General features: G+C 32.1%; 2 protein-coding genes across 3 annotated transcripts in view; one reads left to right on the top strand and one right to left on the bottom strand.

Moving 5' to 3' along the window:
• The window catches only part of LOC139524818 (dynein axonemal assembly factor 8-like), a 40,169-nt gene extending 39,065 nt beyond the window's left edge, over window positions 1–1,104 (bottom strand). Inside the window, exon 1 of the mRNA XM_071319922.1 lies at window positions 948–1,104. The gene's annotated coding sequence lies outside the window, so the exon portion shown is untranslated. The remainder of the gene's footprint in view (window positions 1–947) is intronic.
• Window positions 1,105–1,448: 344 nt separating this feature from the next.
• LOC139524817 (ankyrin repeat and SAM domain-containing protein 3-like) lies at window positions 1,449–20,624 on the top strand. 2 transcript variants are annotated; one of them, XM_071319920.1, is made up of 13 exons: window positions 1,449–1,587; window positions 5,551–5,737; window positions 6,341–6,536; window positions 6,823–6,944; window positions 7,985–8,066; window positions 9,212–9,344; window positions 10,092–10,253; window positions 11,904–12,035; window positions 13,810–14,390; window positions 15,592–15,740; window positions 16,320–16,464; window positions 16,842–17,014; window positions 17,573–20,624. In XM_071319920.1, the coding sequence occupies exons 2-13, from the start codon at window positions 5,559–5,561 to the stop codon at window positions 17,865–17,867; spliced, it is 2,349 nt and encodes a 782-aa protein (XP_071176021.1). In that variant the 5' UTR covers window positions 1,449–1,587; window positions 5,551–5,558; the 3' UTR covers window positions 17,868–20,624. The 2 variants fall into 2 exon arrangements, with proteins under 2 accessions (XP_071176021.1, XP_071176022.1); XM_071319921.1 differs by having other exon boundaries at window positions 1,522–1,587; window positions 5,551–5,752.
• The last annotated feature ends 1,878 nt before the right edge of the window (window positions 20,625–22,502 follow it).

Genomic DNA, 22,502 nt, shown 5'->3' with positions numbered 1-22,502 from the left:
CACTAGATATAAAAAAGTTAAATGCATTTTGTATTTAAGAAAGTCTTTTTTTGTTTTTGATGGGCATTTTTTTTCCTTTCTGCAGAAGGTGTAAAAATAAACAAACATCTGAATTACTTTGATACTGTCCACTCACTGACTCAGATAAACTCTTTAACTCACCTATAGTTGTGAAGATACCTTTGGTCCATGTCAATTAAGGACAATAAAAAAAATACAAACCGTTTTTTTTTTTTACCTGAGAGAGCATCTCATAGTTGTACCACAACTTAGGTAATTTTCACACCTTAACTGTGACACAAAATGCATTTAACTTTATTATATCTAGTAGATGCCAGGCATTAAAACTTTTCCAACTTCACAGGTAAGTCTGTATTCAGAGTAATTTTTGGCATGTAAATACAGCCATATTTGTCCGTTTGTTATGATGAACCTTATATTTTACGTTTCATTCCTGATCCAATACACCTTATCGCTATTCCCGGCTGACCCGTCCGCTTGAACTTTTGACGTCAACAACAATCACTTTTCCATTGTGGCGTCAGACATTTTGTTTTATGACGTCAAAATTTTACGGGAACCTGTGTGATTTCCAGCAATGGCGGACAAATAGCGATAAGGTGTATGGCTTACGATGGCAATTTGACTATTCGTACCCACATGCAGCTACACGCAGACACAGCCTACCCTAAAAAAAAGGGGGGGTATTGGTAAAAAACTTGTTCCCAAGCTGACCTGTTCAAATGTTTGTTATCATGTTGATCTTGTTTATTGTTTATTGTTATGCTATTTTAATACATATTTTCTATGTTTAATATAACGTTTCGTTAAAAAATAAAAGATCCAGTTATTCGTGAATCCATGGTAATTGTGTAAACTATGCAGACGCTCCGTGGAATATCATTGGGATAAAGTGACATTGTAGTGCATCGCACTCCCTCTCATACCAAAATGATAATCTGCAATTTTTTTATAACTTGATAGCCATCGTTATTGAAAATATAAGCTGATGTCAATTCAAGAAGGCCCTAAACACGATTTTTCGTGTTTCGGCGTTCAACATTCTTCCCCATAACAGTTTCCCGGATGTCTACTGGTACTTCTGTAATTGTTTACCTATTTCCCCCTACCGAGGATATTCCATCCAGAAACAAGTTACCAGATAAAGAAAGCTGTGTTTGGTTTGTTACCTGAAAGAATGCAAAAAAAAATACAACCAAATACTAAAAGTTCTTCCAAATATTAAATAACCCACAACGTTCAAAAACTAACAACAAAGAACTTAGGAAATTTTCAGCTAATACTCAACTGATTACATAAATGGAGGAGATAAGAGTCTTTTCAATGCAATGTAAACTGCATTTTATATTTCAATCGAGCTTATATTTAACTTGTGTAATCGTATGTGACTCTTTAATGTACATTGTTGCGCTCTATTGATGCTGAACGATATAAATTATGTTTATATCTTACATGTAACTGTCGGTTAATAATCTTGCTAGAACTTTATTAATATTTTTCGTTCGATTACATCCCTTGGCATTAGGAAACTTGGATTTTTCTTCTTTTAGATTGTAAACAAAAATGGTAATGTGTTTAATCATAAATATTCCTGATCAAATAACATAAAATCTATTGGTATATGAACTGTTAATTGATTATGAGCTCGAGACTGACCCCCTTTTTTTTCTAATTTTTCTGTTTTGTGTTGGATAATAATATTTTATTCAGTTAATATTCTTTTAAACTGTAACATGTTTTCACTTCTTTGACCGAATTAGGTGTTTAAATCTTGCTGATAGAACTAAAATTTGCTAAGTTGGTCTCATTGGGGTCTAAGCGTTGCACAGGATTGCCGAATTTTTGTAAGTATCCTCCACTCCCCAAAGTTCGTCCACCTAACGAATATCGCGGTGCATTTTCAGATACGTTTCTCGTATATTCCCGATAATTTGCAGTAATAAAGATTCAATAAAATTCTAATCTTTGGCATGAAAAAGAATCAACAGAAGACCGTAGTATAACGGAAATGCAAAAGTGAACACTTACTTGAAATCAATGCCTGTTCTACTTTCGCCCCTCAAGTTCGTCCACCAGATGTACAACCGTGTTACGTCACACAGGTTAGGCCAAACACATTGCATTTTCGCATTTTTTGTTCAAAGTTAATTTAAAAGGGTAAGTATTGAAAAAAATCAACAAAAATTAAATAATTAACAATAAAATTTTCAACAAGTAATTATAACAAGAAAATTTGGCAAAATTGTCTATTCCATGTCCTTGCAATGCATGCAGTAAAACTTGGTATTTCTCCTCACAGCCCTCAATTCTGTACAATATTTCAGATGTGTCCAGTGCTTGCACCTATAATTGTCACACTGCACCCATTTGGTACTTAAAGTTCAACACCAACCCCAAGTCTAATTTGTTTTGGGGTAAACTGTTTACACACACAGCATAATTCGACTTCTGGAATGTCTTCATCGTCTGTATCGCTGAAGTCCATGGAATCATCAATGTATATGTGACTAGGTCCTGGTTTTGGAGACTTGTGACTAGGTCCTGGTTTATTAGTTATGTTGCTAGGTCCAAGTTTGGTGTGGCTAGGTCCTGATGTAAGTGATGAAGCAGAAGTGGACGTATTCTTTTTATTTTGTTTTCCAGTTTTCTTACAACTCTGGTTGCTTGGTTTATTTTTTCCTTGGTTTTCAACGTGCTGTTTAACCTTTTCTGCTACCTCACTTTCAGTTATTGGCATACCAGAGACAATCTTTCCAAGTGTTTTTCTTTCTTTCTTGTCATTTTCGGACTTCATTTTTTTTAGTTTGTTTATTCGTTCCGCAAAGAAGTGTGGTACATCAGTATCATGGTCTTGCATATCTTCAACAACATCAGTCACAGTCACAGCACTTTCAACAGCTTCTGTTACTTCTCTATTCATATCAACTTCGACTAATTCGACTTCTTGCATTTGGATCTCATCTGTTTTTGGTTCATCTGACCAGGAACATATATATTAACTGGACTTGACACTACCTAATTATCGCCGGTTTCCTTGTCGTGTAGTTAATTAATAAATGACATGATACGGTAACGGACATGTGATAAATACGTATTCGCTGTTATGGTTGATAATTAACGGCTCTACATTTCCTATTTGAATCAGCTCAAAACTATCATGACTATTGGTTTGGAAACTTGTATTTCTTCATTCATTGAAATAGGAATATAATGAATCACTATTATAAATATACAAATAATTAAAAAAGAGAAATATTGGATAAAAAATGGCAAATTATTGTTATAATCGTCCTCCCTATTCAAATTAAAAACATTCAACAATTAAATAACATGAATAAATAAAGTTTTTTGACACGTTTTTTTTATAAAATAAAAACAAACCTCTTCTAGAAAATCGTTTTATCTTGAAAAATAACTTTCTTGTTCTTAAATGATTTATTTTAGTTTCCAATTGTTAAATTAAAAAGCCATGGATAATTCTTTTAAATAAAGAAGCATAGTGAATAATTACAAATAAAGCTTGACATGCTTGAGGAAAGCATAATTCTAGTGTTTGAATAAAAAACGTATCTTGTTTATACAAGTCCTCATTAAATTTAAGGTTCCAATATAAATAATTGTTTTCATTAAACTGCTTTTTTAGCTGATTAAAATGTAACTTCGAAATTGATTGTGGATCAAAATATTTGATTAACGCAATTAAAACAATTATTTATCGTAATTAAAAATGATGAAAATATTATGAAAAACACACCAAGCCGACCAAGAAATCTTGCTTTGATCATGATTCCTCAACATTCATGACAAAATTCACACAAGCCTACAACATCGAGAATGAACTTTGTAAATCCAAATAATTCATTTGCTAGCCATGTACGACACAGAGAACTTCTTATCTTGGTCTGATGATATCAACCTTGATGCTCTACTCGAATGCTTCACAGAGTCTGAAACTGCCGAGTTTTCAGATAAAGATTTTGAGCCTTCACCTGCCTGAGTCAATGGTAAAAGTCTACAGATTGCTTAAAATCAAGGAACATCTCAGATTCTTGAGATTGTCTTGCTTTAAATGGTATAAAAAACAAAAAAAATGAATTCAAACAACTTTCCAATAAGTATAAAAAAGAAGATGTGGTATGATTGCCAATGAGACAACTATCCACAAAAGACCAAAATGAAAGGTTCTTCTCATATAAACATTCATGTTTCCATATTTCCCTTGACTTGTATGCGTGTTTTTAACAACACGGAAAATCAGAATTAAGCAGTATTTATATTTAGTGTTTTTATAAATTTAGAAACACGTCAGAGGGAATTCCCCAGTTTTGATAACATGCAAGAGTTCTTTGAATTCCAATCGATAAATCTATTTCTGTCATATAAGAACTGAAGTGGTGTTTTCTTATGTCACCGTTACTGATGAAACTGATATTTGATATTGTACTTCCATAAAGAAATGGAGGTCGTTTAATTAAAATTTGATTTACGTTTTTACTACAAATCACAAATCCAGGGTTTGTTTATGTACATTAAGCATGCGCAGGCGTATATTTTTCTTGACTTGTAGGGGTATCAGATTGAATGGTTGCTCTGGATTCCCCACTCCTGGCATTGATTAATTTGAAACTCACAAGATCCTTTCTATTGTCTTGTCTGCTATTGAGGGTTATTGTTGTTGCATAATTTAAATCATATGCATTATTTAAATTAAAATAAATGTAGTCCACAACGTAAAGGTTTAACTAGAACACCCATTCAGCCAAAATGGAGTCTTCCATATTATCGCTTCGAATTTGTCTTCCTTCCGTAAGTAACTTTCGTCAAACGATATGTCGAGAAAAATTAACTTGTTCTGTCGATAGACGTCGTATTATATTAAAACCGATCGCAATTTAAACAGAGGAATGTGTACGGAGAGGAGTCATGCCCACTGACCCAAAGGAAATTAAATATTTAAAGAGTTAGAAATGGGGTTCCACCTAGAATTCATGTAGGAAAATAGGTGATAAGGTACAAAGTGAAATACCTTCTCTCACTCTCAGTGACTGCTGTGGAAAGTAAACTTGGAATTGATAGTACAAAAATAAAACATAATAATTGCATTGTTCATACACTTGTATCGAGGATTGGCTTTTTTAAAGTTGAATAACTATTCAGATTACGTAAACTACATTTTACGAACATTTTACATGTGCAGTTGAATTATTTATGAAAACAATGGCAATCGTGTCCCTCAGAGCAATCTGCTCTTTGATTATTTTATAATGGTTAAAGTCAGGAAATTATCCAAAATTTTGTTGGCCAAAATGTATGAAATGTGGATACATGAGCATTTTAAATTGTTTCTTTCAGGATTTTTTTGCCATTTGGATAACCTTTTTAGCATGTTATAAATTAAATATCAGAATTTTGTTTAAGTAGGTGAATTTGATACCTAATGTTTTGCATTGTTTAATATTTATTTGAACATGTTGAAACTCATATACTTTCCTTTATTTTCTAAATAATTTAATATTATATATTAAATAGATGTAACCATGACAACAACAGATGCCCAGTTTGAAGCATCAGATGAGTCCTCAGAAAATGAGCTGTTAGAACGTAGTTTATCTGTATGGCATGGCTGGGATGTCAAAGATGAATCATCAATACCTCTAGATCTTCATACAGCCTCTAGTATAGGCCATTATGACAGTGTTAAGTCATTTATATCCAGGTAATCTCAATACAGGTACTGCTAGATCTTATAGATATAACCATGGTGGGTAAAAAACTAAACTTATCACCTGGATGGACCCTTAACATAAATTAATCAACATGCCTGGAATCATAAGTCTACTCATTAATATCAGATTTTGTACCCCAGAAGGATGATACAGTGCACGTGTATTACTATATTTGGTATTTTTCTGCAATTTATTTGAAATATACTCAAGCATGATGTCATTGTATAAAGTATGCAAAATTAACAGACTATTTGGAGCATTTTGTTTTATTACTTTAAAGATAATGCCTGTTTCAATCTCAAATAAGAATTAATGTATTTTATTTTAACATCAGTTGGAAATAATATTATATAATGGATCTAATTGATTTTGGGCTGAAATTATGTTGATGAATTTACTTTTATTAGAAATACCAGAGACAAACTTTTCTATGAGCAACAAAAGTGGGTTTTTTAAATTTTTGAAACAACATAATTATCACTGAGAGTTTCTAAGAACATGAAGGAATCGATAAAACAAATTAAAGCAAGGCCAAAGTACTGTTTTGGAGTAAGGAACAAGTGTTAAATATTTTGATTTCTTTACATTTACAGAAAGGTTGATTTAGATAAGAAGAACAGAGGAGGATGGACACCATTAATGTATGCATGTTACATTGGACATGACAATATAGTCAACCTTCTGCTAGAAGCCTCTGTTGGTGTCAATGAACAAAACAATAAAGGACAAACTCCACTCATGTTAGCTGCTAGCTGTGGAAATGAAAGTGTTGCTTACTTTGTTTACCAGGTAAGATAAGATCCAAGATTTGTTAAGTAATTAAATGCTTCAGAATACTTGTGAATAAAAGAAGAGGCAATGTCAATTTTGTGATTAATGTTCTAAAACAACTTAGTTTTTAAGTGTCACATTTTGGAAGGTTTATTTATGAATGCACAGTTTTGTATACATTACCAGTATTCTCGGGTCATAAAAATATTTGAGAGAAAGCACTGTTGTACAAAAAAACTTTTTAATTAATTGATTACGTAAAGTTATTGAATAAGGACTTATAACTGATATTTACATATTGCAGCAAGGAGGCGACTTAGAGGCTAGAGACAGAAAAGGATGGACAGCTTTATTTCATGCAACATATGCTGGACATCAAAATGTGGTCAAATTTCTCTTAGAACAAGGAGCTCATATTAATGCTGTGTAAGTTAAGGCTGCCTTATCGAAAATACAAAATACAGGTAACTGTTGTTGTATCAAACGCTGTTGACTCTAAAATTTCTGATGAGTATAAGTTTTCCTGTGGTCCCTAACTTTGTTTCATATAAATATAAGTATTTAGACTTCTGACGAGCTGAAATTGGATGGGTCTAAATTTTGGTTTACAGTCCTAAGGGTAAACACATGCATTCAAATTGCATTATTTAACAGGAACTAATATACATATGTTAAAACAATTACATATGTATGAAAGTTTCTTGATAAATAATTGTAATTACTAATTCTTTCTAAGATGTTTAAAACAACTTGTACTAATAATATTTTTATGCCCCATTTATCATGTTTATGGGCATTATGTTTTCTGGTCTGTGCGTCCGTTTGTCCTTCAGGTTAAAGTTTTGGTTAAAGTTTTTGGTCGAGGTAGTTTTTTTTATGAAGTTGAACATGTTGAAGTCCAATCAACTTAAAACTTAGTATACATGTTCCTTATGATATGATCTTTCTAATTTTAATGCCAAACTAGAGTTTTTACCCCATTTTTCATGGTCCACTGAACAATTTAGAAAATGATTGGGCATCCGTGTACTTGGGACACAATCTTGTTGTCACTATCAAAGTTACCTTTAATCTCTATCGTTCTCTTAAATTTAATGTACTGCCCCAGACTTATTAATTTATGTAATGAAATGATGTAAAAATTCATAAAAACTATATTTTGTCCATGCTTCTTATTGATTACTTTAATTATCTTTAAAACACAAAATTACTGATATAAGTAACTAGAAAACAAACTTGTTTGAGTAACGCCACTGACTGAACTAATTGGTCCAAAACCTATGCAAAATAGCCATTTTTGACATTTTTTGATCTTCAGAGTGTCAAGATTATTTTACCTTATTCATTCATCCATTCAATTAACATGATTTTAAAAGAATGGATTTTATGCAATTCCAGTGGCCAAATAATGGCTCCTATCATCCCTTCTACTTTTTTCAAAACCATATCTCATTGTTTCTTTACAGAGAACCAATTCATGGATTAACTCCCTTTATGGAGGCTGCAGCTGAAGGCCATGAAAAGATTGTACAGTTATTTCTTCAACATGTATGTAAAACTTATCATAAAGTTTCATACCAGTTAAGAATTGGATATCACTTGATACCAACTTGAGTTAAATTTTGATATAAATATAAGTCTTCGGCAAGTTAATAATCATTACTTAAATTGAATAACCATTGTTGATATCAAGTGATAGCCAAAATTTAAAAGTTGTCAAACCTAATTCTCTTATGGTCAACACTCACATTGTGTTGAATTAAAAATTGTGTGAATTGTTAATCTAGCCTTTTTTCACATACTTGTATGCTGTCATTTGTCCTGTTCCTGCATCTGTCTTTAACATCAGACATTTAAAAAAAATTGAATGCTTAAGAATAAAAGAATTTACAAAAAGAAGATATTCAGGTGAAAATTGTGAGTTGTACGTTGTTGTTACCTTTCATAGTTGTCATTGTTGTTACAAATAGACTATGGGTATGTTGTAATTCTAACTCAAGCCATTCAAATAAATGCAAATTTTGTATCACTTTTTTTTGTATCACACTTTGAACTGTGTGATAGGAGAAATATTGTTTAATGCAAGAAAAAGATAACTACCCACAACAATAAGAGAAGGTTAATTTCTGTATAGATAAGAACACTGATGTGTAAAGGGTTGCATATGCAGGACTAATTATAATATTATAAGCTAGGCCCTATTCATTGGAAACAAAAAAGTGTAAGCCTTGTCCATCCCTATTTGACAACATTGGTATTCATTCTTTATCTTAAGTTCGACTAGTTTAGACTTATTTGTTAAAAAATTTGAAATGCTGTTCAGCAGAAAACAACACAGTTGAAGCTGAATTTGACAAAATTTTGACGAAATTCAAATTTATAGCTTCATCAAAAAAAAATCTTCCAAATAACAAGGAAAATTAACAAATTTCAGGTAAAGTTCTAATCTTGACATATTTTCACCACTCACTTCATGTCTTGGATTTGTACTTGGTCCCAATTATACAGGTCAGCCTCACTTTCATAAAAAATCTTTTCAGGCATTAATCAGTGCTAAGATCAACAATTCAGGACAGAAATACATACAACCAAATGTATAATATGAACTTCATAACCTTTTTTATGGCTCTGCTTTGAATACCTTTTGATTGTTAATTTCTTTCAGTATAAATTTTAACTTCAATATATTTCAGAGAGCACATATAAATGCCAAGTCCTTTAAGAATGAAACAGCAAGATCATTAGCAATGGTATATAACCATGTAGCAATAGTCAACTTAATAGATAATGCTATGCGCCCTGGAGTTTCATTACGTTCAGAACCAGGTAGGTAGATAGATAAAAGTTTTGGAGTTTCATTACAATTTAAGCCAGAGAGGCAAATAATTCTGTATCACCAAGTTTCATTACATTCAGGCCAGGTAGGTGGATAGATATGAGTCTTTGAGTTTCATTACATTCATTAGCGAGACAAATAATTCATGGAGTTTTATTACACTCAGAGCCAGTTTGGTAAATAAGGCTATGTGTCCTGGAGTTTGATCTACATTCAGAATTTCAGACCCAGGGAGGCACATAAGGTATTATGATATGTTCAGAGCCTGGTACACAAAATTGCTGTAATAGTGTTTTGGGGTTTTATTTCCTTCAAAGCCAGGTATGTATAACACATTGTATGAAATTGGTGTTTTTAGGGGGGCATTAAGTTTTGCCCTTGTTCGTATCGATGTTCACAGGTACCTCTGCCTCTATTCAAAATGTGAAAAATCTACACAATACTTATTACCACCTAACACAGATTAGTTGAATTTGAGTAGCCTCATTTTCACCAATCTTGTGGTATGTTCCTTTATAAATGGAAATTGGTGAATTTTAGTAAGGTTTACAAGCAGGGGCATCTGTATACCATGGACACATTCTTCTTTTATGTTTTCTCAGTTTTGCTTAAGGGTAAGACATATCTGATTAACAGTTCTACAGAGTAAAATGTCTTATGAGAATGTATAAGTTGTAAAATTCATATTATTTTTGTTAAAATATGCAGCAGACTTTTAATCAAACACTTTTTTTCAGGTTTGGATGGAGATTTAAGTTCATCTGATGACAATTTGCCTGATAGAAGAAGACGTCAATCTAAAAGGTCTAATAATAAAGGAGGTCCAAGTATACGAGATGGACCTGAGGCAATAGCTAGGCTGATAGACAGATCTCGTAAACCTCCAACTAGTACAGGTGGTAAGTACAATTATAGTATACTGTATGAGAGATGGACCTGAGGCAATAGCAAGACTTATAGACAGATCTCATAAACCTCCAACTAGTACAGGTGGTAAGTACAATTATAGTATACTGTATATGATATGGACCTGAGGCAATAGCTAGGCTGATAGACAGATCTCGTAAACCTCCAACTAGTACAGGTGGTAAGTACAATTATAGTTTACTGTATGAGAGATGGACCTGAGGCAATAGCTAGACTTATAGACAGATCTCGTAAACCTCCAACTAGTACAGGTGGTAAGTACAATTATAGTATACTGTATATGATATGGACCTGAGGCAATAGCTAGGCTGATAGACAGATCTCGTAAACCTCCAACTAGTACAGGTGGTAAGTACAATTATAGTATACTGTTTATGAGATGAACTTGAAGCAATAGCTAGGCTGATAGACAGATCTCGTAAACCTCCAACTAGTACAGGTGTTTAGTACAATTATAGTATACTGTATATGATATGGACCTGAAGCAATAGGTAGGCTGATAGACAAATCTTGTAAACCTGCAACTAGTACAGGTGTTTAGTACAATTATAGTATACCGTATATGAGATGGACCTGAAGCAATAGCTAGGCTGATAGACAGATCTCGTAAACCTCCAACTAGTACAGGTGTTTAGTACAATTATAGTATACTGTATGAGAGATGGACCTGAGACAATAGCTAGACTTATAGACAGATCTCGTAAACCTTCAACTACTACAGGTGGTTAGTACAATTATAGACACAGATTAATCACATAGTTCCTACCACAGTCTTCACCAAATCTTTTTCAGCTACTAGTCCGAAGACCAATATTTGGACATTTTTCTTATTGCTCCAAAAAAGTTTTGAAAAAACTTACTAGTCCAAATGAAATTTTACTAGTCTGGGACATCATACAAGTGGCTAACTGTGCAGACTGCTAGTCCGAATGAAATTTTACTAGTCTGGGACATCATACAAGTGGCTAACCTTGCAGACTGCTACCAGGGGCCTCGGTGGCCAAGTGGTCTAAGTAGTTACTACTGTAATCACTGAGGTTGTGAGTTTGAACCCAGCTCGTGCAGGTGCACTGGACTCCAATCTTATATTGACTAGGATTGTCAGTTTTCCTATCAAAGGTCAGTGGTTTTCTCCAGGCACTTATGCTTCCTCCATTAGTAAAAACTGGCTGCCATGAAATATCCCAAAAGTGGTGCTAAAAAGTGGTGTCAAGACACAGAAAGTTTAATCATAGTTTATACCATTGTAACATACTGGTAGGTCTGTTATTGAAAAAGGATGAAATACTTGTGATGGGCCTTAGTTTACTTGTAGATAGGAAAGTTAATCCTTGTTATTTCCATGGTTGATGTATTTTCTTACACTCCAAATAATGTCATGTATTAATCTTTCTGTTAAAGAGCTTGTATGTATCACTTATGTACATTGTTTAGTCAATATATTATTGTGATTTGACCTTTGTTTCATGTTTTATGTTTTGATTTTTACAGTTTTATGTGGAACTGTAACTTATATTGACACATTTGTCAGCATTGTTGCTTTTCAAGTAATTTAATAGAAATGAATAAACTCTTGAGGGCTTATATTTCAATTATTCATTTCACCTTGAATTTTATTATAGATACCTGTGTACCCAAAGGTTATGTTACTTTTCCTCCACCTGCAGAAGAAACAACACCACAGTTATCCTATAGAGATGTAACCTCTCCTATCAACATGCAAGATTATGCTCTGGATAGTTCTGGGGGTCGAGGTAAGGTTCATACAATGCTTTTTTAAGTAGTATTTTACTGATAAATGTACTCAGTAAATTGTAAAGGGGAAAAGTAATTACAACATCAATGAATAGCTAGTATTTATATCTTCATTTTAATTTCCTTGAATGTAATGAATATTGGACATAATCAAGAATTACATCTGAAGATGGAGAAAATGTTGATTATTTCATACTGACAATAGTAAATGCAAGAATTGCTTAAACTCATGTGTGTTACTTATAATTTGGTACGCTAGAAGTGCTACATAAAACTCATCAGTGAATCAAAACAGTAAGAAAGCAAAATCAAGCAATGCTTTTAATGTACATCATTATCCTTTTTAATTTCTGTTTCATTCTTATGTTCATATATATATAACTTGACGGCACCCAAATTGCACCTATTTTGACAGTTTTTTTCAACTACGTTTTTTTATGATCAAGACAAAAATTTCCATTTTGTGTTTATTTTGTAGCCGTATCCTTCTTTATTATATAGGTATACCAATTTGATTTTCAATTCATATGAAAGTCATAGAAAAATTGGTCTGAACTAACCTCCAAACCATCAATGATTCTGTAATGAGGAGTACCAAAATTGCATCCATGCTTAAACTAGCATCGTCAAAAGTCGAATAACAGAGCTTTTTGGTTATTTTTTTCAAGTATTTTGAACAATTGGATATTTGTCCTTGCTTACTCTCCTTTTTTAAGATAAGGATACTTGAAACATATTGTTTTTGCTAACTTTTTATTAGATGACGTTTTGATGACGTCGCATGGCGACGTTTCGATACATTTTTCTTTTTCAGTAAACACTTCATCTGTTGATAGATATAACTGTGAATGTTTTGTGTATATCTAAATATATTTACCTATGCTGAAAGACGTGCATAGTATCAAATCATAAAAATACAAATTGTTTAGTCTCTAGGAGATCTTGTAAGATTTTCGCTGCTATTTTTGCTAAATAGATGCAATTTGGGTACTCGTTGCAATTTAGGTACCGTTACGTTGTTATATATATAGTTGCTATTATTGTATGCATTGTGATATATATTTTCCTTCAATTTTATATGTTAAGCGCTTAGAGTATTATGTTTATTAGATAGGCGCTATATAAAAGCTATGTAACAATAATAATAAAAATCAAATACAAAGATGAAAGTTTAAGAGCATAAAAATCAGGGTTTATTTTAATCTGTGAGAACATTTTGTTCAAATCATTTGTCCTAAAAAAAAATTTAAATTCCAGATGTGTTTAAATGCATCTTTGCAGGTTAGTTATTTTTTCAAGTCAATTGCTTGAAAAAATTGCAGCTCGAGATACAATTTTCCCGAAAGCTTTCATTTTTGATAGAATTTACAATCTTGCCTGGAACTTCATTTAAATGTGTGCAGTTTTGGAAGACATAGATTTTAACATTTTGGGTCACATGAGTCCTAAACCCAAAGAAAGAACAGACTTGTGTGCTTGTACGAATGTATATTTTTAACACAAGTATGTCGGATTGATAACATTCAGAAGGAATTTATACTTCTATGAAACCATACAAAGTCGGAAATATTTGTGATATGACATATAAATCTTGTGTTTTGTATTTTCTAAATTTGTCTTTGAAACAAACTTTCTTCTGCAAACATCTCAAATTTTTGAGAAAATATCCAAATTTGTAGACTGTTATCGATGCGTGTCATATGCAGTTATGTAAAATGAACAGTAAAGGAAATGCTCCTATCAAAATCAATACAATCTAATTTTATTTTCCAGATTCTTGTGATAATGATCCTGACGATGACGGAAATGCTTTCTCAAAGACTGGTGCCCTGACCATAAAGAGCAGCTCTGGTTCCTCTGGTGGCCTCATGTCAGCGTTAGGATTAAGTCGTGATAATAGTGTTGACAGTGATGACTACCAGCCTCACAGCAGTATATCATCACATGATGGTAGTATAGGGGGCGCTATGGGCAATCTGTCACTAGGAGGCAGCACTGGTAGTTTAAATGGAAGTGCTCTTTCACCAGCTTCAAGCATTAATTTTGATCTTCAACAGAGTAAAGATGTCAGAACTACAAATGTATCTCAAGATAATAGTGCATATAAAATGACACCTAGTGATATTCTAGCAAATCAGGGGAAGACAACTTTGGATAATCGAGGCAATGTTAAGCCTAGGGATATTGGTATAAACTACAGCAATCAGAATGTTGTAAACAATGGTGCTACTATTGATGATTATAATAAGAAAGGATTTCCTAACATTGGTGCAGATTTTGGCGCTCAGCTTGGGCAGTTATTTCCACAGAATCCTGCTGTCAGGTCAGACCAACCATTCTTCAAACAGCAAGAGGTAAAATTAATTATGGTCATTTGCAAAGTACCTGAACTAGTCAAATTATAATTCAATGTTGCCATCTAAATTTGTACATTATAAGTCTAGAAAAAGAATACAGGTTAAATATCTAATGTATCAATTCCAATGGCAACATTTTTTGACGGGTATAGGTCTTTTGCAAATAGCCATAAAAGTTGCAACCTGTCAACTACAAAAGTGTACATATGTTGTATTTAAATAATTGGGCCTTAGAGGCAGAGTTGTCACAAGCCTGTCTAAAAAAAATATAGTTTTTTTCAAGTAAATGTGTGATCTTTGACAAACTTAACAATTATAGACCCTAACTGGGAACATTATTAAAACATTTAAAGGGACATTAGCTACAAGATATGAAAACAATTAGAATATGATTTAATTTGTTTGAATCATTATTGAAAGTGAAATGAGGAAACAACAGTTCACTTTTAGTAGCCAATTTGGTTAAATTTTGTCAAAATAAACAAAGAAACATGGCTGTGGAATTATTCACTTGCAAGTGAGTAAGTGAAACTCATTGAATGTGTATTTATGTGACTATTATTTAATCCATTAGCAAGTGATTGGTTACACATGTTTAAATGTTAAAAGGGAAAGAGTGTCAACATTGAAAGTGAAACCATTTTGTTGACTGATTCAATAGAAATAAATAATCTTATACAGGTAAAAACAATAAGTAACCTTTTTTTTAACCTATAACATTAAATCAAACAGACATAAAAAAAATCTGATTGCATGAGGTCCCTATCTATATATATTTATGTTTACATTGTATTATGTGACTGTCATCAGTTTTCTGAGGTCATCACTATAGTTAATTAGATGGCTTGTAGACTGAAATACACACTAAATTCTGATAAAAATGATTGAGTACATGTATTGTTAACTATTTATTTCAGACTTGCTGTAACTTGGATATACATATATAGTGTGTTTTAAATCAAATATGAGAATTTAAGTCAAATGGGTGAAAATGACAGCTAATGGTCTTTAAATCTGACTAAAATTTTGACTTTATATCTTTGTTTCAAAAATTCCAATTGGGAACACATATTACATTATTCAATATTGACTTTATATCTGTTTGGTACTTTCAGGGTAATAACACAGACCATCCAGAAGATTTACATACTTTATTAGAACAGCTGACTTTGACTAAATATTTACTTTGATCTTTCAGGGTAATAACACAGACCATCCAGAAGATTTACATACTTTATTAGAACAGCTAAGTCTGACTAAATATTTACCTGTATTTGAAGAACAAGAAATTAACCTGGAAGTGTTTCTGTCCCTTACAGATAATGATCTCAAAGAAATAGGTATACAGTAAGTATGAACAAATGCAGACATGTTTACCTGTCAGGTGCACTTAGTAACATTGATATTAATCTATAGCAAACAAAAGTGGACTACTTATTTTTGCGATACTTTGCCATTAATAAAATCCTTGCAATAATTTCAAAATTTACAGTAATTGAAAATTCTTTTTATTTGTATCTGTATATATTAGTTATGGGTTAAAGGTATTTCTCACTGAAACATATTAATTTTTTAAACAGCTCATTTAATTTTGAGTTTCAATAAAATGTTTCCATAGTAACTACAGTGTATTCTGCCTGATCTGACACACTGTGGGACAAGAAAAAAAATGTCGGAATACTCGGGTATATTCGGCAAGGATAGACATATTTTGGGACCATGAAAATGTGTCAGTTAAAGCAGGATGTTGGAATACTCAGGTGTCAGATTAGGCAGGTCACACTTTATACAGAAAGGCAGTGAAAAGTAGTGATACAAAAACTACATTGAATTTATATTGTGTTAAATGTAAAACTAAAGAGGTGGTACCTATTTTTTCATCTGGAATTTCAACCCAGTATGTTTACTGTTTAATAACATTGACAGGTTATTTGGACCAAGAAAAAAATTAACCAATGCAATAGCCAGATGGCACAGTCAGGCACCTATGGCTATAAGTAACCAATTAGAACAAGCCTATGCTGATAGACTAGAAGGACAATTACAAGAAATGGCTGTGCAGTTACATAAGGTAATACCATAAAATTCCTTTGTACATAAGTGGTGTCAGTATGTGAATAAAATTACAAGTGGAATAATCATAAAAAAAATTAAGAAATCAGCCCATGATACGAGTCAAGCAAAATAGATGTTTAAAGGTCCCTGTACAGCATTTAGGAAAGGACATGTGCTGGTAATGTAAAAGAAACTCTGAATTGTCAGAATCAGACAATACAAGTAAACTTAAGTCAACAGGGTTTGAATAAATAGGCAAGAGACAGTGGTAAGATTCCTTGGACAAACAATTATTTTTTGGCAGTCATCTTTACACATTTACACTGACATTAGCAATTGGAAAGGAGAATTGTCGAATAAGCAATGAATAAAAGATGTGTTTTATTATTGTAGGCTTATGAGCAGGTTGAGACTGTGAAAGCTCAGGTTTTACAAGAACAACAGATACGTAGTGTTACAGAGACGTGTTTAACTGAAGAAAGAGCTGTCTGGCATCATGTACAGAGACTTATAGTAGATACTCGCAAAAAATGTGAAGAAATGAAAGAGTCGTTACGGAAATTAAAGTAATTAACAGTTAAAGATGTCAGATCTTCTTGTTTGGTTGGAACTTCCAAATTTTGGCTTGAAGTATCTTATTTTTAATTTAAATTTCAAAATAATTTGTTTTCTTTGGCAATAGTTTTTTAAAGGGTTGAATGCACCCAAAAAAAATGTTTTTAATAAATAAAGTATGATTTATAAAATATTTACTGTTACTATAATACGGTGTTATTATCAAGTGTGTAAGCAAGGAATTCAGGACAGAGGGATACAGTTTTGAGATGATGGGCACAGAAGTGTTTCTTACTCAGATAAAAACAAAATTAATGCATTATCTTAATTTGCAGTAGTTTGAATTTTTTTTATATGTACTTGAAATTATTATTTTTTTGCATTAAAAGTGATGATTTCCTTCAAAATCGCTAGATTTATAGAGAAGAAAGCTGCATAACAGCTAAGATCATACATTTTTTAATGTGAAAGATACTTATTTTATGAAAAATCATGCACATAAATATTTTTTTTTTAACTAGTATACGTATGAATCAGTGTTTGAATAGATGCTATATTCTTTCTTTCAGACATATTCAATGTGATATTAAAGCCAAACTTTTACCTGATTGGAGGGATGACAAGAAATCTCAACAAATAGTACAAGGTGATATAAATTCTAGTGACCAAAGTGCAATAAGAGACAATTTTTCATTGGATGATAGGACTAGAACTTCAACCAATGACAGAGCAAATACTGAACTGTTGATAAAGAAAACAGAACAGTATACTAAAGAACTTCAAAAAAGTATATCATCAGTTACCATGACAACAGATAGATTACTTGGAGGAACTTCACAAAATAGGGAGGGAGGATATACATGACATAAACCCAATTTTTAAAAGTATGAATAATTAGATAATCAAAATTTTTGAAAAATATTCACAATGATATCGATTATTTCTACAAAATGCAGATCAAAATTGAAATTGGGTGGTGTCACTTTTACTGTTCTTGATTTATGCCCTTTTAATAAATGCAAAAAAACTATCACTCATAAGGATTGTGTATAGGTTTCATTATTTTATATAACGGTCAGGTCTGAACTACGTGAATCCTGCATCTGTATGTGGAAGTTGACGCATGATTTACAAGTGGGGGCATTTGTGACCGATTAACACATTTTCAATTTAATTGTGATCTTGTACATGAAATTTTGATGACCTTAAATATATCTCATCTTTTAAGTTTAGGTAAAGTGTAATGTATATTGATTGGTAAATGCTATTCTATTAAGCAATTGCATTCACCAAAGTTTCATGCAGGTCATGTGTAATTACTTGTTTAGCAAAAACCACTTACAACATATACAATGGGTATAATTCCTTGCTATATTAAGGTAATGTAAACTTCATCATAGTGAACTGTAAAATATGTACCATTTAACAAGATGTCCAGAAATTTTACATTACAGCAGAATGCATTGAGTGTGTAGTTAAAGGTTATATCTTTGATAAGCTTGCTTACTAGCTGAACTGAGAAGTCACCATTATGTTTAAAGTAAACTACCCTCCTTTAAGAGTAGACTAGTCCGACAGATAACCAATCTATCAGTCTGTAGAACTAGACTACTCTGATTACATCATGATTGAATGTTCTGCTTGCAAGAATAACTATATGGCATAGACCCAACTTTTTCATTACATTTTATAAACTGTGTAGCCGTCCAACTTGTTTTGTTATATTATTTACTTTTAAGTATTTTATTTTTTATGTTTTTAAAATTTTACAGTTTAATGGGTTTAACAAATCCATTTTTTGAAGAAAAAAGTACAATGAATAGCAGTATTTACCTTTTTTCACTGACGAAATATTTTTAATTACATGTAACTCATGTTTAACTCTTCATCATGTTTTCACTGAATAAGAAGCAAAAGGCTTATTTAATGTTGAATTACATTTTTTGTTGAATATCCACTGTTTGATATGTGTAATCCAATAGATGTGTATCAACATCTATATTCATTTCTTTTTTAGTTGCCTTATAGACATTATATCTGTTAACATTTTTAGAAGCTTTTATTATTTACAGTTACATAAAAATTATTTTAATCCTTATCTATATACTATTCTTATGTTGTGAACATATATTTAACAATACTAGAACAAGGATTTGTATAGTGACATAGTATAGTGTATAAACGGCAGCAGTCCTTTTGCGCCAATTACTGTTTTTCAGGGGTATCATTTGCGACAAATTTTGTTTTCAAAATGTATCAGTTGCACCAATAATCGGAAGTCATTTGCGCCAATTTACCTGTACACATATCTATCATAAATATTAACGATTTAATATTTATTCTTATGTTTGGCTTAAAAAGTATCATACGTTCGGAAATATTTCACCATGAAGATGAGCATCTGGAGAGAAATGACTTGAAATGCATTAGACAGTCCATGTACAGAGAGAGAGAAGAAAACATATTGCTTTGCTGAATATTTAATACAAGATATGCCAAAAGAGAAGAAAATAGAAGTTTTTGCTGAATAGGTTTTAGCCACATATGTTGATGACACAGTGATGTGTTCCCACCACCCGTATGGGCTGAAACTCTATCTATCAGTAATGAAACAGAAGCATTCCACAGGAATTATTATGAACTGTTTATGCATTTCATCCTTTAATGTTTGTCTTTTTGGACAATAAAGTGAAGTTGTTACAAGCTACTACATACATTAAATTGGGAAATACTCATGCAGCAGCAGTAAGAAGAAAGTATGTTTCAGAAAAGGAAACATTTGCAGTGTAAACTGCCGGTTATCAAGACTGAATAAAGGAGGAGGGAAGTTGTTTTTCTTCTAATTGGCGCAATTGATGCCATGTAATTTTAAAACAGGTGGCGCAAACGTAGCATTGGAGAAACAAGTGGTTGTGCAAAAGGACTCATTTTTGGCGCAAAGGGATCTCTCCTGTATAAAAGCCAACTGTTCCTTTTGATCGATTTAGGTAATTATCACTTTGTAATTTAAGAGAAATAAGAATTATTTTATTGGTAAGTCTCTACAAAATATCATAAATAGACTGTAGCTTACCATAAAGAAAGAAGTTAGTGTATGTTCATAACATTGTCAACCAAGCGATAAAACAGGATATTTACACATACAGGCGAGAATGCAACTTTTCATGATACCCGCAAAATAACAAGATACTGCGAGATTCCAATCCTTGTCACTATACAAATCCTTGACTATAATTAATCATTTTTGGGCAAAGGCATATATACAGTATACACAGTATATTTCTCAATTCAGAAATTTTAGTCTTCAAAAATCATCATTTTAATCTCTTATAAAGCAATTAGTTTTAATTGACAAAAGAGGATGGAAATAGTTATTATTCTGAATGTTACACTAAAAAAACTTATAACCTACATGCAATAAAATAATAATATTTTTGTTAATCTTATAATTAAATGTTCCCTTAAAACCATGACATCTTTTTATATGGTTACCTTGCCAGGTTATAGTACACAGAATTCACAAAGAGAATATTTTTTTGTAAGATGCATTTTAAACCAGTGTTCTTGTTAATGTGTTATTGTTTATTATGTAGAATGTTGAATAAAATATTAGTGAGAAAACAAGTTTTGTGACCATTATTTACTTTACTGCATTGTTACTGTCTGATACAAAATACATATTATATATGGTTCATACGTGTGGCAGTATCCACTAAAGATCTTATTATAAGTGGTTCATACGTGTGGCAGTATCCACTGAAGATCATATAATAAGTGGTTCATACGTGTGGCAGTATCACCTGAAGATCTTTAGTCAACTAAAGACTGAGAGAGGAATCAAAATTACATTAAAGTACATGTAAACTCATTTAAAACTAGATTTTCTAATAAAGTTCACTAATGACAAGTAGAGGTATCCATTAGGTCCTCTTGTGCTTAAAATACCTCATCAATTATTTAGTTTTCTATTTAATTATGACATGAAAACTGAGCATAAAGGATTTAACATCCATCACAATTTCATGATGAAATTTCAGAAAGTTTTTTTCATACATGCTAGTTACATTTGGTAAAATGGTTTTAGCTGACCAAGCACTATTGTTATTAACATGAGAACTAAGTTAGAAAGCTAGAAACATTACACAGTTAAAATGATTAACAATACAAAATATGTATTATTTTGAGGTGAGAGGTTCATGCTCTTAGGAACCTCTGGATTTATAATCCATAGACGGTTAATTTTTTAAGTACTGAAGAAAAAAAACAAGAAGAACCGTTGGTGCTTTATTTTGAGTGTAGGAGGTTTTTTTCATGAAACAAATAGGTATTGGTGCTTCACTGCCAACACACAACATAAAAACTGGTTGTCTCAATGACAAGTATAATGTGTCTTGGAAGAAGAGATGTCTTCCTGCATACTGTTAAACTAGCAGGTTACAGGTCAGACTCAGTGTGTCTTTTCAGCTGGTTTCAGGTACTACAAAAAGGTTGGTAAGTTTTTTTAATTTTTTCATCGGCTGAGTCTACCTTCTCATCAATTAAACAACCTGGTGGTATTGTGGGAGCATCTTCGCCTTAAGTGAGATAGGTTGTGGGTTTGAACCCTGGCATGGTCCAAAGACTTTAAAGTTGGTATTTGCTGCTTCTATGCCTATTTTACATGTTAAAGTTTGTGATTCTTTCAGTTTTTATACGACCGCAAAATAATTTTTGCATCGTATAATGCTATCAATCGTCTGTGTCGTCGTCCGAAGACGCATTTAGTTTCCGGACAATAACTTTAGTTTTAGTAAATGGATCTTTATAAATTGTTACCAGAAGGTTCAATACCACTAAAGGAAGTTTGAATTGATTTTATGGTTATGGTCCCAATAGTTTTGGAATTAAGGGCTAAAAAGGGGCCCAAAATAAGCATTTTTGTAGTTTTCAAACAAATAACTTGTGTTTTAGTGTATGAATCTCTCTGAAATTATACCACAAGTTTCCATACTATGAAGGGATACTTAGTATTGATTTTGGGGGAATGGTCCCAATAGTTTAGGAATTAGGGGCCAAAAAGGAGGCCCAAAATAAGCATTTTTGTAGTTTTCAATCAATTACTTGTGTTTTAGTGTATTAATCTCTCGGAAATGATACCACAAGTTTCCAAACAATAAAGGGATAGTAAGTATTGACTTTGGGGTGTTATGACTCAAAATGTGTTGGAATTGGGGGCAAAAAAGGGGGAAAACTAGGTTTTTCTGATCAATGGACAACCCATTAAGACAATTTAAAAGCAGAGTAAGGGAGGTAATTCAAGAAAATTTAACATACAATGTTGTGTATGTTCAAATTAACCTCCCTTGCACTACTTGTAAATTATGTATAAAAAAAGGTCAGGTTTTTGAATAATTGCAAAAAGAGGGGTTGGTAGTAGTTTTTTTTCCAAATTTCTCAAATTTCAAATTTTTGAAAAGTTTGAAGGATAAATCTTTAATTGCACAATATTGTGCAATATAT

This window comes from Mytilus edulis, chromosome 5 (genome assembly GCF_963676685.1).
Source record: "Mytilus edulis chromosome 5, xbMytEdul2.2, whole genome shotgun sequence".
In the NCBI taxonomy this organism is placed as follows: Eukaryota; Metazoa; Mollusca; class Bivalvia; order Mytilida; family Mytilidae; genus Mytilus; species Mytilus edulis.
Note: the sequence above shows the minus strand (reverse complement) of the source record. Positions and strands in the feature narration are given on the sequence as shown.